At 61.9% G+C, this 16,346-nt stretch overlaps 3 protein-coding genes across 8 annotated transcripts in view; 2 read left to right on the forward strand and 1 right to left on the reverse strand.

The window, feature by feature from the left end:
* IP6K1 (inositol hexakisphosphate kinase 1) overlaps positions 1–13,145 on the forward strand; it is a 27,325-nt gene extending 14,180 nt beyond the window's left edge. The window contains exons 2-6 of the mRNA XM_080674596.1: positions 4,350–4,685; positions 5,547–5,757; positions 7,671–7,852; positions 9,208–9,383; positions 9,887–13,145. Of these exons, the coding sequence (XP_080530722.1) occupies positions 4,463–4,685; positions 5,547–5,757; positions 7,671–7,852; positions 9,208–9,383; positions 9,887–10,423 (1,329 nt within the window). The 5' untranslated portion in view covers positions 4,350–4,462 and the 3' untranslated portion in view covers positions 10,424–13,145. The remainder of the gene's footprint in view (positions 1–4,349; positions 4,686–5,546; positions 5,758–7,670; positions 7,853–9,207; positions 9,384–9,886) is intronic.
* GMPPB (GDP-mannose pyrophosphorylase B) lies at positions 13,130–15,828 on the forward strand. 4 transcript variants are annotated; one of them, XM_080674600.1, is made up of 9 exons: positions 13,130–13,832; positions 13,952–14,032; positions 14,121–14,169; positions 14,288–14,430; positions 14,601–14,759; positions 14,846–14,924; positions 14,997–15,124; positions 15,202–15,384; positions 15,457–15,828. In XM_080674600.1, the coding sequence occupies exons 1-9, from the start codon at positions 13,704–13,706 to the stop codon at positions 15,586–15,588; spliced, it is 1,083 nt and encodes a 360-aa protein (XP_080530726.1). In that variant the 5' UTR covers positions 13,130–13,703; the 3' UTR covers positions 15,589–15,828. The 4 variants fall into 4 exon arrangements, with proteins under 4 accessions (XP_080530726.1, XP_080530724.1, XP_080530725.1 ...); XM_080674598.1 differs by having other exon boundaries at positions 14,846–15,124; positions 15,457–15,822; XM_080674599.1 differs by having other exon boundaries at positions 15,202–15,810.
* RNF123 (ring finger protein 123) overlaps positions 15,791–16,346 on the reverse strand; it is a 24,213-nt gene continuing 23,657 nt past the window's right edge. For all 3 annotated transcript variants that reach the window (XM_080674584.1, XM_080674586.1, XM_080674585.1), the window contains 2 exons: positions 16,192–16,277; positions 15,791–16,103 (listed from right to left, as the gene is read on the reverse strand). In XM_080674584.1, the coding sequence (XP_080530710.1) occupies positions 15,986–16,103; positions 16,192–16,277 (204 nt within the window). In that variant the 3' untranslated portion in view covers positions 15,791–15,985. The remainder of the gene's footprint in view (positions 16,104–16,191; positions 16,278–16,346) is intronic.

Here is a 16,346-nt window from a genome sequence, read left to right on the forward strand (position 1 = left end):
TGGCCCCCTGTTTAAAGTTTGAGGACCCCTGGATTAAACAAACAAACTTACTGTATTTCTGAGTTGGGTTGGAATGCGTTGGGGTGGTTCACCCTTTGTTACTGAGGTGATCGGTTTGCCTGCTTCCCCTTGGTCTCTTTTGTCTCGTTAATAACACTGCCCTGATCCTCCTCGTAGGCTTTCCCTTCCGTGTTTTGTTTAGTTGCAGCTGTTACTCTTGTCCAGGTGCAGTTACAGCCCTTTTCCTTCATGATCATCTGTTTAGAGTCCAGATGCAGAATTTTGCCTTTTCTTTGTGTGACGATTTGGAATTCTGTCCTGTGGCCAACATGCCTTGTCCTCTGTAAAGCCACCTCTCTGTTCTGGTCTCGGCCCTCGATTAGCCTGGAAACAGTTTTTATTTACAACCCTAATAGGACAATAAAGGAAAGAAAGAACTCGTCCTTCACAAACACTTTTCCACATGTTACATACTTACCACCCTACCGTACACATGTGTAACAGACACCATGTGCATACAGTCATTTCTTCAGCTGTTCCATGGTGTGGCTGCCATGTGCCAGACACTACGGCCATTTAGGGTAACATGAGGGACCTAAACGGACAGTCTTTCCTTCACGGAGTTGACATCATAATAAAAACAAACACGTTATCGCTGAATAAAATATATACTGTGTCAGAAGAGGGTAAGTACCTCGAAAAAGAAGGAAAAGTGGAGCAGATTAAGGGGGACCGAGAGTCCACGTGGGTTTGCAGTTTAAACTTAAAGACATTTGAGCTGATACTCCTTTCGGTACTCCTGAAGGAAGCGAATGAGTTACCGTGTGGGTATCGGGGGAAGAGCGGTCCAGGCAGAAGGAAAGGCAGGTGCAAAGGCCACCGGGGGCAGAGTATGCCCGTGTGCCAGCCGGCGTGCCTAGTGAGGTGCTGTGCAGGGGGAGGCTAGGAAGCGGAGGGAGAGGACGGGTGGGAGGACCACAGGCTCGTGGGATCTTGCAGGCTCTGCTAGGGGCTTGACTTGGACGTTGGCTGAGATGGGGCGAGACTGCAGGGCTTTGAGCTGAGAAGTCACGTCCTCTGACTCCCCGTCCCGGCCCTCGTGTGCTGTGTCTACCTGTTGTCGGCTGTGTGCAGGGGGTGAGTCAGGGTCCTCGTGTGCTGTGTCTACCTGTTGTCGGCTGTGTGCAGGGGGTGAGTCAGGGTCCTCGTGTGCTGTGTCTACCTGTTGTCGGCTGTGTGCAGGGGGTGAGTCGGGGTCCTCGTGTGCTGTGTCTGCCTGTTGGCTGTGTGCAGGGGGTGAGTCGGGGTCCTCGTGTGCTGTGTCTACCTGTTGTCGGCTGTGTGCAGGGGGTGAGTCGGGGCCCTCGTGTGCTGTGTCATACCTGTTGTCGGCTGTGTGCAGGGGGTGAGTCGGGGCCCTCGTGTGCTGTGTCTTACCTGTTGGCTGTGTGCAGGGGGTGAGTCGGGGCCCTCGTGTGCTGTGTCTACCTGCTGTTGGCTGTGTGCAGGGGGTGAGTCGGGGCCCTCGTGTGCTGTGTTGTACCTGTTGTTGTTGGCTGTGTGCAGGGGGTGAGTCGGGGCCCTCGTGTGCTGTGTCTGCCTGTTGGCTGTGTGCAGGGGGTGAGTCGGGGCCCTCGTGTGCTGTGTCTACCTGTTGGCTGTGTGCAGGGGGTGAGTCGGGGCCCTCGTGTGCTGTGTCTTCCTGTTGGCTGTGTGCAGGGGGTGAGACGGGGCCCTCGTGTGCTGTGTCTTCCTGTTGGCTGTGTGCAGGGGGTGAGTCGGGGCCCTCGTGTGCTGTGTCTACCTGTTGGCTGTGTGCAGGGGGTGAGTCGGGGCCCTCGTGTGCTGTGTCTGCCTGTTGTTGGCTGTGTGCAGGGGGTGAGTCGGGGCCCTCGTGTGCTGTGTCTGCCTGTTGGCTGTGTGCAGGGGGTGAGTCGGGGCCCTCGTGTGCTGTGTCTACCTGTTGGCTGTGTGCAGGGGGTGAGTCGGGGCCCTCGTGTGCTGTGTCTACCTGTTGTTGGCTGTGTGCAGGGGGTTAGTCGGGGCCCTCCCTCGTGTGCTGTGTCTACCTGTTGTTGGCTGTGTGCAGGGGGTGAGTCGGGGCCCTCGTGTGCTGTGTCTGCCTGTTGGCTGTGTGCAGGGGGTGAGTCGGGGCGAAGTATGGCACCCGGCCAGGCCTTCCTTTGCCACACAGACGCTTTGAACAAGAGTAAGTGGGGTTTTGATGAAATCACGTTGTGGCTGAAATGACTTGACCCAGTCGATGATTCATATGTCCTAAACATAAGACGTGGATTGAGTCCTTTTGCCACTGTGAGGTTCCTTTCACGCCCATAATGTGCTTTTATTCATTAGGGTCTTCTGCAGTTATTTAATTCAGTCCAGCAAACCTTCGTTTTAGCACTTACTTTGTGCCAGGAACGACCGTGGGCCCTGGATGGAGATGAGAGAGTGGTTGGTGGTGGTGACAGACGAGGAAATAGACGGCAGCGCAGTGCTGTTGAGAGTCAGCACAGGCTGCCTTGGGAGCCACGCGGTGTGTCCAGGACCCCGGCTAGGGGACGTGGGGTCCGGTCCTGGAGGAGACCTAGAAAGTAGAAGGCCAAGCGAAGACGCGTTGCCTCGAAGCTCTGCTGGTCTGCCGGGCGGAGTGGGGGGGCGCGGGGCGCGGGGCGCGGGCGCGGCGTCTTCTTGTGGATAGCGGTGAGGTGGAACAGAGTTTCCTGGCAGCTTCGGGTTAAGAGTTTTGCAGCAGTGTTGGTGTGTAGCCCGTTTTGCACATCAGGATGAGGTTCAGGAAAAATAATTGATTTGACTCCTGCAGGTAAAACCATCTTCCTGCCCTACAAATACTCTATTTCTCAGTCTTGAACTTTTCAGGTGTAGTCTTGCCGGTACCTTCCTAGCTTGAAAAATATATTCAGGCCCTGGCTGGTGTGGCTCAGCGGATAGAGCATCTGCCTGTGGACTGAAAGGTCCCAGATTTGATTCTGGTCAAGGGCACATGCCGGGGTTGCGGGCTCGATCCCCGGTGTGGGGGCGTGCAGGAGGCAGCCAATCAATGACCCTCTCTCATCATTGATGTTTCTCTCTCTCTCCCTCTCCCTTCCTCTCTGAAGTCAGTAAGAATATATTTTTTAAAAATAATAACAATACATTCAGTAGTAAGGAAGGTGCCCAGTGCTTTAACTTGCTTGAGAGAAAATTGACGTTGCAAGGAGGGTCTTTGAAGACCAAGAGCTCTTCCTTGTCCGACCGGTTGGTATAAAGTCAGCGGAAAGGAGGGCCCGGGGTGCTGGCCATGTCCGACCTTGATGAGCTCTGAAGCCCGAGTTCCTTTGGGAAAAGCAAGACGTTTTTGTGGTCCCACAGCTCACCCAGGAGTGGCTTCCCGCCTGCGCTTGGCGCCTCCGCAGGGAAGTCGGGAGTCCGGAGTGACCTGCTCGCTGGGGCAGAAGGCCTCCCTTTGAGTCGGGGCCCTCCCCAGTGCTGGCCGTGGTGGGAAGTCTGACGGAAGGAGCTGGTGTTGCTTCTGGGTTTTGCCCTAAACGCGTCTCTGTGAACGAACAGGGACAGCTGCTTCCCTGATGCTGTAACACTTTGCAGCTCTGAAACCAAATCTTTTTGAGAGCCTGGAAGGGCCTGGGAACCGGCAGAGGGAGAGAGTGTGGGCATTTGTGCATAAGAGTAGCTGGAAGAGGCCAGCATGGCACCTCAGCTAGCAGCTCACCGGCTGCCGTGGCGCACGCACATGTGGGGCCTGCACCCCGCAGGCCCAGCTCTGACTCCCGAGCAGACACCCCGCAGGCCCGGCTCTAACTCCCCAGCAGACATCCCGCAGGCCCGGCTCTGACTCCCCAACAGACACCCCGCAGGCCCGGCTCTGACTCCCCAACAGACACCCCACAGGCCCGGCTCTGACTCCCCAGCAGACACCCTGCAGGCCTGGCCCTGACTCTTCAGCGGGCACCCCGCAGGCCCGGCTCTGACTCCCCAGCGGGCACCCCGCAGGCCCGGCTCTGACTCCCCAGTGGACACCCCGCAGGCCCTGCTCTGACTCCCCAGCGGGCACCCCGCAGGCCCGGCTCTGACTCCCCAGCGGGCACCCCGCAGGCCCGGCTCTGACTCCCCAGCGGGCACCGGCCCTGACTCCCCAGCGGGCACCGGCCCTGACTCCCCAGCGGGCACCCCGCAGGCCCGGCTCTGACTCCCCATCAGACACCCCACAGGCCCCGCTCTGACTCCCGAGCGGACACCCCGCAGGCCCGGCCCTGACTCCCCAGCGGGCACCGAGGGGCACGAGCTCGTCCGGCGCTTTGACTCCCTCTTCCCTCTTCCTCTCCGCGCAGACGCTGACCTGCGCTCCGCTCCCGCTCCCGCTCGCAGGACCTCCGCCCAGCCGTCCCGCGGTGGCCCATGAGCCCCATCCTCTGCCCCCGGTGCGCAGCGGGCCCCCAACGCGATGTGTGTTTGTCAAACCATGGAAGTGGGGCAGTACGGCAAGAGCGCGAGTCTGGCCGGAGACCGCGGGGTGCTCCTGGAGCCCTTCATCCACCAGGTGGGCGGCCACAGCAGCATGATGCGCTACGACGACCACACGGTGTGCAAGCCCCTCATCTCCCGCGAGCAGCGCTTCTACGAGTCCCTCCCGCCCGAGATGAAGGAGTTCACCCCCGAGTACAAAGGTGCGTCCCTGGTGGCCTGGGTCCCTGTTGTCTCCGAGCAGCTCGGTCGTGTTGTTACGCAGATTCAATCCCAAAGCCGCAGATTCAATCCCAAAGCCGCAGCGAGGTCTTTAGGTCTCGGGCTCATCGAGGGGCAGCATTGGGGTTCCTGGAGGCCGTGCGGGGTCAGGGGGAGCTTGCTGGGAGGCGAGGCGCACCTTCCGGCCCAGGGGAGGGAGGGGGTGCTTCCGGCTGCGGCAGCGAGGCCCCGGGCCCATGCTGCTGGAGTGCACTAAGGACTCGGAAACCGACTTCTGAGCCCCCTTCCTTGGGGCTTACTGAGGACGTGGCCCAGGGGGGGCCAGCCAGGAGCTGGGAGATGTAGAGGGTTGTAGAAAGAATGGTTTCCACCCGGGGGGCGGGGGCTCGGGTTCAGCCTCGACCTCTGAACCAGGAAGTCGCGGTTCAATTCCCGGTCAGGGCACATGCCCGGGTGGCGGGTTCGATCCCGGGGCGGGGGCGGGGGTGCAGGAGGCAGCCGATCAGTGGTTCTCTCTCATCATTGATGTCCTAGCTCTCTCCCCCCTCCCTTCCTCTCTGAAATCAGTAAAAATTATGTTTTTTAAAATAAAATAAATCAGTAGAGGGTTAGATGATGTCGGGTGGAGGTGTCACCGAGGGGCACGTTCTCTTGAGCGGCACAGAAGTCACCAGTTGCCAGTGAGAGCTCCAGATAAGAGTGGGAACTACAGGTGACCCAAGATCAAGGCGAGGAGCGGCCTGGGGCGTGGCTGGGAAGCGGCTCTGGACGGGTGGCTGCCTCAGGGCGGTGTGTGCCGATCTCGGTGTGACCTTCGTTGACGGCTGCCTGTTTTCCAACAGGGGTGGTGTCTGTCTGTTTTGAGGGGGACAGTGATGGTTACATCAACTTAGTGGCCTACCCGTACGTGGAAAGCGAGGCGGTGGAGCAGGATGACACGCCAGAGCGGGAGCAGCCGCGGCGCAAGCACTCCCGCCGGAGCCTGCACCGGTCAGGCAGCGGCAGCGACCACAAGGAGGAGAAGGCCGGCCTGCCCTTCGAGACCACTGAGAGGTAGGGGGCAGCACCCCACTCCCGGCATCGCGGGTCCTGCCACTGGATGCTCACGGGCAGTAGGGTCGGGTTGGGGGCAGTGGCTGTTGGTGTTGGGCCACCCCTGTAGGGCGACCTGTCCCGTGTGTCACCTCCCCGCGGAGACTTCGAGGGTGCGGGGCTGGTTGGCACAGATGCCAGCTTAGTGGCTCTGAAAGGGGATCACAGAAAGGCACCCACGAATGGCCTCAGCCGGTGCCCCCCCAGAAGAAAAGGGGACTTCCGTCATGCTGAGGGGACTGGCGGGCTCCCCGCTTCCAGTTAAAGGACCAGATCTCTGCCGGCACCTTTGGGGTCGTCAGCGGCTCAGGAGAGGACAGTGACATTGACGTTGCTGTAGCCGCCGCCCCGTGTGGTCTGCTCCGCGCGGCTCTGGGATCTGCTCCGCGTGGCTCTGCTCCGCGTGGCTCTGCTCCGCGCACCTGCGGTCACCCCAGCAAAGCCTTGCGTGAGGCCGTGGGCACGTCCTGATACTTTCCGTTGGCGGCGTCTTCTCCCCAAAAGCCCTGTGCGGCCTGGCGGCCTTGAGGAAGGGAGTGCCCTCCTCGCTGGCGGCCTGCTTCCTCCCCCTGCCCTGGCCTGCTCTTCTCCGCGAAGACGTTTCCTCTTCCGCCCGATGGGGGCGCCCGCCATTCGCCATTCGGGGTGTGATGCCACAGGGCTTCCGTGCGGGGTTTTAAAGAAAGAGTCTGCCATCGATGCCGCAGACTCTGCAGTCGAAAGGATGGTCACCCGTGTCCTTGACGTGGCATCCCTGTTCCCCTGTTCTAAGTGTGAAACCACGCACTCATCAGTTTTTGGATGTTTAAAATGGTGGTAAAATGCACATAACTAAACTCGCTGCTTTCACCCTCCCTGCATGCAGTGAGTGGCATCAGGACATTCCCACGGTGTGCGGCCATCACCGCTGCCCACCGCAGAGCCACCTCGCCGCCTCAGGGGCGCTGCAGTCTGCTCACCCACTGTTCGCTCCAGTCCCCCCACCCCCCACCCCACCCCCCACCCCACCTGGCAGCCACCGTCTGCTTCCTCCCTGTGGACTGGGACTCCCTCACATGAGCGGGTCACACAGTAGTTCTCCTTTTGTGTGTGGCTTATCTCACTTAGCAAACTGTTCTCAGGGTTCCTCCAGCTTGTACCTGTGTGAGCATTTCACGCCTTTTTTTAAAAAATATATTTATTTTTATTGATTTAGGAGAGGGGGAGAGAGAGAGAGAAACATCCATGATGAGAGAGAATCATGGATCGGCTGCCTCCTGCATGCCCCCCCAATGGGGATCAAGCCTGCAACCTGGACATGTGCCCCGACTGGGAACCGAACCGTGACCTCCTGGTTCCTAGGTCAACGCTCAACCACTGAGCCACGCCGGCCGGGCTTTTTTTCAGTTTTTATTTCACGCCTTTTTATAGCCAGTAATGTCCGCTGCGTGGATAGGCCATCCAGCCACTGACGGCACGGCTGCTTCCACTCCTGTTCACTGTGCGCCGTGAACGTGACTCACGTATCCGAGCTTCCGTGTGGGTTCTGCAGGCACAGGCCGCGGTGGAACGGCCGCACCACGTGAGAATATTCCGTGGCGAACTTGTCGCACAGCGGCTGCCCCATTTCCCGTTCCTGCAGCGGAGCAGGGGCCGGCGTCTTCCCTGCTCCCCTCCGGGTCCGTGTTAGAGAGCAGCCTTCCCTCCCAGTGGGTGAGAAGCGGTGTCTCCATCACCCAGTTTAAAGCAAAGGAGATTTCCCAGACCTTTTTAGAGACACGGGAAGGCCATTGACTCAGGTGCTCGTACCCGGGGCCCGTGCGCCACAGCAGGCGGGGTGGGGGCAGGTGAGGCCGCCCCCCGTGCAGTGACACTTGTGTCTGTCCTCTCCTCAGCTCCCAGGAGGCAAAGAGCCCGAAGGCGGAGCTGCACAGCCACTCGGACGTCCCTTTCCAGATGCTGGATGGCAACAGCGGCCTGAGCTCCGAGAAGATCAGCCACAACCCCTGGAGCCTGCGCTGCCACAAGCAGCAGCTGAGCCGCATGCGCTCTGAGTCCAAGGACCGGAAGCTCTACAGTATCCTTGCTGCCGCGCCCGGGACCGGCTGCCCCGTCAGGTGCCCGCAGTGCCACGCCAGGCCTCCTGCTCGGGTCCTCTGGTCCCATCTCCCTTCCCTAGGCCCTGCCTTCTCTTCCTCCTCCCTGCGGAGCGTGCTGCTCTCTGCTTCCGGGGACTGGTAAGCGGAATCTCCAACCGCCTCTCTCTGAAACGCTGAGCAGCATGGCCTCGGGGTGGATCTAAGGGAAGGTGCCGCAGACAGCAGGTTTGGCTGAAGACGGGGCAGAAATGACAGGAGTCCAGGCCACAGGGCTGTTGGAGCAGAAGGCCCTGGAAGTACCAAGGGATGCGTTTTAGATGTACAGCCCCCGGGTTTGAAGTTAAGTCAGAAAACGGCCGGATGGAGCTTTCACCCAGCTTCTTCTCAGGACTCCTGTTGGGGGTGTTAATCCGGTTTCTCATCTTCATGGTGGCGCCACGGCCATGTCTCCTTAGGTCTCAGGCCCGGCGAGGCCCTGGCGGCCGGGGCGGGGGCGCGGCTGGCTTCTGGCGGTGCAGGGATGTGGGTGAGCCTGCAGAGTCCCCTTTAGCTTGTACGTGCCCGCAGGACACACCTAACGATGAGAAATGGCGACTGCAGCAGAGGTGGCACAGACACAGCGGGGGTTCCTCCCGTAAAAGCAGTGGCATTGTGTTAGCTGCAGGGTGGAGGCGCCTCGAAGACCCTTTGCTAAGTGACATAGCCAGACAGGGAACAGGGGCTCTGTGACTCCACGACATGAGCAGGCAGACCGGAGAGCCAGGAGGAAGAGTGGGAGCAGAGCTGAGGGGGGGTGCAGGGAGGTAGTGACGGTGCCGCCGCTTCTGGGTGCAGTCTGGGAAGTTCTGGAGGCAGCGGGTGGTGATGGCGCACAATAATGGGACTCTACGGAAGGCCGCTGAGGTCACACCTAAAATAGTTAAAGCAGCAAATGGTATGTCATGTGTATTTCACCACAATAAAATTTTTATTTTATTTTTTGGTTAATCCTCACCCAAGGATATTTCTCCCATTGATGTTGAGAGAGTGGAAGGGAGGGGAGGGGGGAGAGAGACAGACATCCATTGGTTGCCTCCCACACGCACCCCGGCTGTGGCCGGGGATCGAACCTGCAGCCCAGGTACGTGCCCTTGACCAGGAATCAAACCTGAGAGCCTTGGGTGCGGGGGCCACGCTCTACCACGGAGCCACGCTGGCCAGGGCATAAGCAGTTAGGTAGGAGAGGGGAGCCAGTGCTGTGGAGTCCACGCGTGAGCTGGGAGGTGCCTGCAGCCGACGGGCCGAGGGGCCCTCGTACAGAAAGCCTGCCGTCGTTCCCTTGACCTTGGCGCAGAGTTCCTCCTGCTGGAGAACGTGGTGCACCACTTCAAGTGCCCGTGCGTGCTGGACCTGAAGATGGGCACCCGGCAGCACGGCGACGACGCGTCCGCCGAGAAGGCTGCCCGGCAGATGCGCAAGTGCGAGCAGAGCACGTCGGCCACGCTGGGCGTCAGGGTCTGTGGCATGCAGGTGAGAGCCGGGTGCCGCCGCCAGCCCGGGGGGCCCGTCCGCCGCTACCCGGGCCCGGTGTCCTTGCCCACGTTGGCCCAGAACCTCCTGCCAGAGGGTGAGCCCCGGTGCTGAGCGCCTCCCCGTGTGCGTGTTCCCGGAGCCTCTGTCCGTGTCTGGTGACTCTGGTCTGGGCTCCAGGCACCGAGCGGCCGGGAGAGCCTGTTGCCGTGACATTGGGGCAAGTAAGACTCTTGTCTGTCAGATGTTCCTAGTTTGAGTCCAGCTGGGTCACAGGCAGCTTGGAAAAGGACTTCAAAGTGATGGCAGAGGACTTGCAGGCTGGCCGCCTCTCCTGGCCGTCCTGCGAGAAACCTTCGGGCGCACCGGGCCCGCCGCCTCCGCCGTGTGGGGTTAGCAGAAAAGCTCAGCTCGGTCAGAAGTCCTTTCCAGACAGTGCTTGCCCAGGGCACTGAGGCCACCAGACGACCTGCACTCACCCTGTCTGTCTCCTGGCGTTTCAGGTGTACCAGCTGGACACAGGGCATTACCTCTGCAGGAACAAGTACTATGGCCGGGGGCTCTCCATTGAAGGCTTCCGCAATGCCCTCTATCAGTACCTGCACAACGGCTTGGACCTGCGGCGTGACCTCTTTGAGCCCATCCTGAGCAAACTGCGGGGCCTGAAAGCGGTGCTGGAGCGGCAGGCCTCCTACCGCTTCTACTCCAGCTCCCTGCTCGTCATCTATGACGGCAAGGAGTGCTGGTCCGAGTCCTGCCTGGACCGCCGCTCCGAGATGCGCCTCAAGCACCTGGACACGGGGCTGCCCGAGGTGGCGCCACCCAGCGGCCCTAGCACCAGCCCGGGCAGCCCCAGCAGCACCAGCCTCGAGAGTGGGTCCTCTCCCAAGGTGGACGTCCGCATGATCGACTTCGCACACAGCACGTTCAAGGGCTTCCGGGATGACCCCACCGTGCATGACGGGCCGGACCGAGGCTATGTGTTCGGCCTGGAGAGCCTCATCAGCATCATGGAGCAGATGCGGGACGAGAACCAGTAGGCCAGCTCGGGGCCCAGAACCCCTCCCTCTCCACCCGCAGGCAGGGACCACTGATCTGAACTCGCCGTGAGGACACAGACTTGCTTTTAAAGGGTTATATTTCTCTTGGGTATAAACTAAAAGAAATGTTTTTAGCTGTAGCCTGGCATCCATGTATATAACCCAGAGGAGAGCAGACACACGTCCTCTGAGCCAGGCTCCGCAGCTCTGCCTGCTGTGTCCAGGCTGACTCAGTGGAGGAGCCCCTGGGGGGCTTGCAGCAGGGACAGGGTGCCCTGGGACATTGGTTTCTCTTGCCTAGGTTTTTGGGGCCTGTGGTTTTTGGGGTGAAGCCCTGGGCTCATGCAGGGCCCCTCCATGCCCGCCCATTCACCCTTTGTTCCTCGGAAGTAGAGGGATTGGGTGCCCATTTCTAGGGGCATGTACCCTAGTGTTGTGGGTGTCAGCCGCTCTGACTGCCCTCCCAGGGCACTACAAAGCCAGCTGTGCACAGCTGGGCCCTCCTCCGTTCTGTTCTTGGCGTGAGGCTGGATTCAGAATCTGGGCTGAAGCCGGCTGAGGGCTGAGGGCTGAGGGCAGGCGCTGGCATTCCCAGGCACTCTGGCACTTGGACCTGCTGCTCTTCCTGCCTGCACACCCCAGCAGCCCTTCTCCAAGATCCCTGCCTAAGGAGTCCCCGCCCCTTGTCCCCCTGAAGGGGGGCCCTGCTCCATTTGCCGAAGAGTCTGTCCCACCAGGCCTCGGGGCCCCTGGCGGCTCTAGCCAAGATGGTGTCCGCGGTTCTCGTGCTGTGGGCGGGAGTCCCTTCCTCTGGCGTGGGCAGCTGTGCTGCTCTGGAGGGGCTGCTGCTCGCAGGCTCGGGCTGTGGTCCGCTCAGGGTCTCGCTTCCCCAGCCAAGCTCCAGGCAGCAGCCCAGGTCAGGAGCTCTGCCTGGGAGGGAGAGCTGCAAGCTGGCCTGCACACGGGGACACGGTCTGCACCCGGTGCAGGGCCCAGGCTCTGCTGGAGAGCTTTGTCTTCTCAGTCCTGGAGTCCGTCCGTCTGTCCGTTTGTCCATCTGCCAGCTCCAGTCTCTCGGGACCCTCCCCTGGGTGTAGCCTTGTTCATTAGTGAAACCGGTTTCCTTCACGCTTTCCTCAGCTGAGGATCTCGCTCCCGTTTCTGAGGTGAGCTTTGCCCCTGTGCCCTCCAGCAGGTGCTGCCTTTTTACGAAGAATGGGGAGCAGAATGCATTGTGGGAGGCGTTTCCCTGCTGGCCCTGCGCCCTCTCTGTGGCCTGGAGTGTGGCCCCTTCAACACTCAGTACTGACCGTGCAGGGGAGGCCCAGGAGGACCCCTCCCTCCCCATGGTGTGGTTCTCTGGCTGCCGGCCCTTCCTGGCACCGAAGCCTGCCACCTCCACTTGTGGCAGGGAGGTGACACTGCACTCCCCTAACCATTGCCAAGGTCAGTGCCCTCACCTCGGAGCCCAGGGCCACTGCCACGGTCACTTTGGGCATTAAAGGTAAGCTTGCTAGCCCGTGTCTGAGGCCGTGGTGGCTGAGGGTGGATTCCTGGCCCTCAGCTGCAGCCTCAGCATCTTAAGCGGGCTCCTTGGTGGGCCCCATCTCTCGGCTCTGACGCCGGTGCCAGTGGTGGGCAGGGTCCCGTTCCTTGGGCCTGGGAGGCACAGCTTGCTCGTTCTGGTCGGTAACGACCGCCTTCGCTCCTGTACCTTCTGTGGCTTCAGCCATCGGGCAGTAGCTCTTCATAGTGTAGCCCGCCCTTTCCTGGCAAGGCAGAGGCTGAGAGAGGGCCCCTGGGTACCTTTGATTGAGCCTGTCCAGCCTGGAGGTGTGCTGTGCCTCCCGAGTTCTGTATGTGGGGAGCAGATGTGCCCTCTTACAGTGTCTTCCTGGCACTAAGAGCAGGGGCCTGGGGTTTGCTGCTTCTCCCCTGGGGGGGGGTCCCCCTCTTTTCAGCACTTTTGACACTTGGAGACGCAGCCCTGTTACCGGGCAGGTGGTGGGCATGTGTGTGCGCTCACCCCTTTCCCACTGCTCTGCCAGCGCCCTGTGCCCACCGGGCCCTGCCTTCCCAGCCCCAACTTGGGACCAAAGTGAACCGTGGGATCACGGTTGGAGCACTCGAGTGACCCTTGTCCATAGCGCTTCCTTAGGCCAAGTGACACTAGCCCCTGGGGGGTGGGATTGGGTGGTGCTTAAAGAGGAAGGGACCAGTATAGCAATTAGCCAGGGACCCCCACCCTCCCTCCCATTGGGGCCTGTGCAGGGGGCGTGGGGACTCCTAAGGGGCCAAAGGCCTAGGCTAGTTCAATAGCCGCTGCTCACTCGCTCACACCTGGCCACGTGCACACCCTCTAGATGCAGATTGCTTTGAACTTCAATGCTCTTCAATTTGGTTTTCTTTGTGGCGATTTAAAAAATGGTTTAATGAGGAAAAAACTTGGAGAACCCTGGGAGAATCCTTTGCTTCTCCCGGAACTGTAAGGCTTTGCCTCGGAATCGCTTCTTGCTCCACCTTCCTGTCCACGCCGCCCGAAGCCTGCGCCGGGATGCTCGTGGCCGGGGCCACGTCGGCGCAGTGGCGTGTTTTCGGGACGTTGCGTGCGGGGGAGGGGTGCTTAGACCTTGGGCCGAGCTGCTCCTTTCCGTCCACCCCGCGCTGCCCGCCCCGCTTGTGTCCGAGGTTGTGTCTGTCAAAATAAAGCCGCTAAAACTCAGGCGTGTCTGCGTCTTTGTGAACACCCCGCGGCTCCGGAAGACAGGCGGCCCGCCCACCCCGCGGCCCCCTTCGCTCCGCCCGGGCGGGCCGGACGGCGGACTCTGCAGGCGGCCTCGCCCTTGGCGCCAGTTCCGCCTTTGGATCCGCCAATAGCCAGCTGACCCGCGGGCCCAATCGCGGTCCCCATAGCAACCGGGCGCGCTCGGACTCTCATTGGCTACGTCCGCCAGAGCTGCGCCCCAGCGCCTCGACGCCGGCGTCCGTGCCACGTACGCGGCAGCCGATTGGCCCGCCCGGGCTTACGTCACTGCCGCCCGGGGCCGGCCTGAGTTTGGGGCCAGCGCTGTCCAGCACGCGTCGCATCCGGGTTTGTGGCGGCGCGGATATCGGCGTCGGGGCGTCCTGGGCGGACAAGACAGCGCCAGAGTTGGTCAGTCTGGCAAGTGGAGGACCCGGGGCTGGGCCCGGCGGCTGGAGTGAGTGACAGGGGTCGGCCAGGCGGCCGCGGTCACCTCGGAGCGCGGCCTCAGTCTCCGGCCGCCCGCCCGCCCGCGCCATGAAGGCACTGATCTTGGTGGGCGGCTATGGGACGCGCCTGCGGCCGCTGACGCTCAGCACCCCGAAGCCCCTGGTGGACTTCTGCAACAAGCCCATCCTCCTGCACCAGGTGGAGGCGCTGGCCGCGGTGAGGCCCGGTCGGGGAGGACAGGCAGGGCGAGGGACGGCCGCGCGCGCGAGTCGGGCTGGAGACGCCCGTGCCTCTGGCTCAGCCCGCCTGTGCGCCGGCGCGGTTCTGTCCCACAGGCAGGCGTGGACCACGTGATTCTGGCCGTGAGCTACATGTCTCAGGTGCTGGAGAAGGAAATGAAGGCGCAGGAGCAGAGGGTGAGGCTTGAGTCGACTCTTGCCCTTCCGTCGGTCCCCGCTCAACCTCCCTCTGGGGGAGGAACCTGACCCGGCTTCTCCCTTCCAGCTGGGAATCAGAATCTCCATGTCCCATGAAGAGGAGCCTCTGGGGACAGGTCAGTAGAGACAGGGCTATCCCTGTGGGGGTGGGTTCAGGGCTAGGAAAGGGGTAAGGCCCAGCCTGGATGCAGGACTCCGACCCCAGGAAAATGGTGACCTGCTCCCCTTCCCCAGCTGGGCCCCTGGCACTGGCCCGTGACCTGCTGTCTGAGACTGCGGACCCTTTCTTCGTCCTCAACAGCGACGTGATCTGCGACTTCCCTTTCCAAGCCATGGTGCAGTTCCACCGGCACCACGGCCAGGAAGGCTCCGTTTTGGTAAGGACCAGGCCTGACCTCCCGCCTCCCGGGCCCGCCTTGAGCTGCCCAGCCCTTGTGAGTGCAGAGCTGTGCAGTCATTAAGCACTTGAGGCTCAGCCCCTGAGATTCAGGACAGCCCCAACCAAGGGGCAGGACACCGGGCAGGGCCTGAGTCCCCCTGCATGCAGGTGACCAAAGTGGAGGAGCCCTCCAAGTACGGCGTGGTGGTGTGCGAGGTCGACACGGGCCGCATCCACCGGTTCGTGGAGAAGCCGCAGGTGTTTGTGTCCAACAAGATCAACGCGGGCATGTACATCCTGAGCCCCGCCGTGCTGCGGCGCATCCAGGTGTGTGGGAGCGGCCCTCGGGTGGCCTGGGAGGGCAGGCCGCCCGCCGCCACCGTGCCCCTGCTCACGCGCTGCCCACTCCACAGCTGCGGCCTACGTCCATTGAGAAGGAGGTCTTCCCTGTCATGGCCAAGGAGGGGCAGCTGTATGCCATGGAGCTGCAGGGTGAGGCAGGGAGGCCACAGGGTGGGGCGGCCGGTGGCTGGGCTGAGCCCCTGATGCATTCCCGCCCTCCAGGTTTCTGGATGGACATCGGGCAGCCCAAGGACTTCCTCACGGGCATGTGCCTCTTCCTGCAGTCGCTGCGGCAGAAGCACCCCGAGCGGCTGAGCTCGGGCCCGGGCATCGTGGGCAACGTGCTGGTGGTGAGGCCCTTGTCCCGCCCGCCGTTCACCCCGCCCGGCGGACAGATGCCCCACTTGTGCTTTCCCACCGTCCTCAGGATCCAAGCGCCCGCATTGGCCAGAACTGCAGCATCGGCCCCAACGTGAGCCTGGGGCCCGGCGTGGTGGTGGAGGACGGCGTGTGCATCCGGCGGTGCACAGTGCTGCGCGACGCCCACATCCGCTCCCACTCCTGGCTCGAGTCGTGCATCGTGGGCTGGCGCTGCCGCGTGGGCCAGTGGGTAAGCGTCTGGGCTGGGCCGATGGGGAGGGGCCAGGGTGCCGGCCTCCCTGACAAGGCCTGCCTCCCCCAGGTTCGAATGGAGAACGTGACGGTGCTGGGTGAGGACGTCATTGTTAACGACGAGCTCTACCTCAACGGGGCCAGCGTGCTGCCCCACAAGTCCATTGGCGAATCGGTGCCGGAACCTCGAATCATCATGTGAGGGGCTGGCTGAGCCCCCGTTATTGGCAAGGGGGGCACTGGCTTGAAGTGTCACAGGCCCTGGACTCACTACCGTGTCTGGGGAGGCCTGGACAAGGCGGAAGCAGTTGGACACCAGCCTTCTCCTGTGGACATAATCGGGCAGGGTCCTTGCTGGGCACCCCCCCTCCCCAGCCCACTCCCTCAAGAAGGGCTGGGCCAGGGCTGTTTGAATAATAATTTAATGCTCACCATGGCCCTGAATGGAAGTCGAGCTCAGGCACAATGAGGGCTGGGCTCCCACCATTGGGGACACGCAGGGGGTAGGGGTGGGGTGGGGCTGGCATGGGGAGCTCATAAATAGGGCCCAGCCTGGGTCTGGGTGTAGGGCGGGGCCCCTGCTGTGTGGACACGCAGACCTAGGCAGCCGAGGAGGTGGCGCCCGCACTGCCTGCCTTCCAGTCCTCCACCGACGTGATGGTGGCTTTGCAGAAGAAACAGTCCTTGTTGTTCATCAGGTGCTGGTTGATGCAGGCTCTGCAACAGGAGGGGTGAGGGGGGCCCGGTGTCCCTGCTATTCCCCTGGCCCGGCCCCGCCTCCTGCGCCTGGGGGGGGCCCACTTACTTGCAGGACTTGTGGCCACAGGGCTGGAATACGGCCGAGATGGGGTGCGCGTAGCAGATGGGGCAGAGGTCCTCCTCGCTGGTGGGCTGCAGGGAGCACAGTGCAAGGTGGACACACACGCCTTAAGTGCAGCCGTGCGTTCGGGCGACGGCATG

Source organism: Plecotus auritus (genome assembly GCF_963455305.1).
Source record: "Plecotus auritus genome assembly, chromosome: 6".
Classification (NCBI taxonomy): Eukaryota; Metazoa; Chordata; class Mammalia; order Chiroptera; family Vespertilionidae; genus Plecotus; species Plecotus auritus.

Excerpts from the sequence above, each read along its gene's own strand:
- GMPPB (XM_080674597.1), top strand. The coding sequence starts at position 13,704 with ATGAAGGCACTGATCTTGGTGGGCGGCTATGGGACGCGCCTGCGGCCG. Across the intron at positions 14,170-14,287 it reads AGAGGAGCCTCTGGGGACAG|CTGGGCCCCTGGCACTGGCC; the intron begins GTCAGTAGAGAC and ends CCCCTTCCCCAG. Across the intron at positions 14,760-14,845 it reads CCGTGCTGCGGCGCATCCAG|CTGCGGCCTACGTCCATTGA; the intron begins GTGTGTGGGAGC and ends CCCACTCCACAG.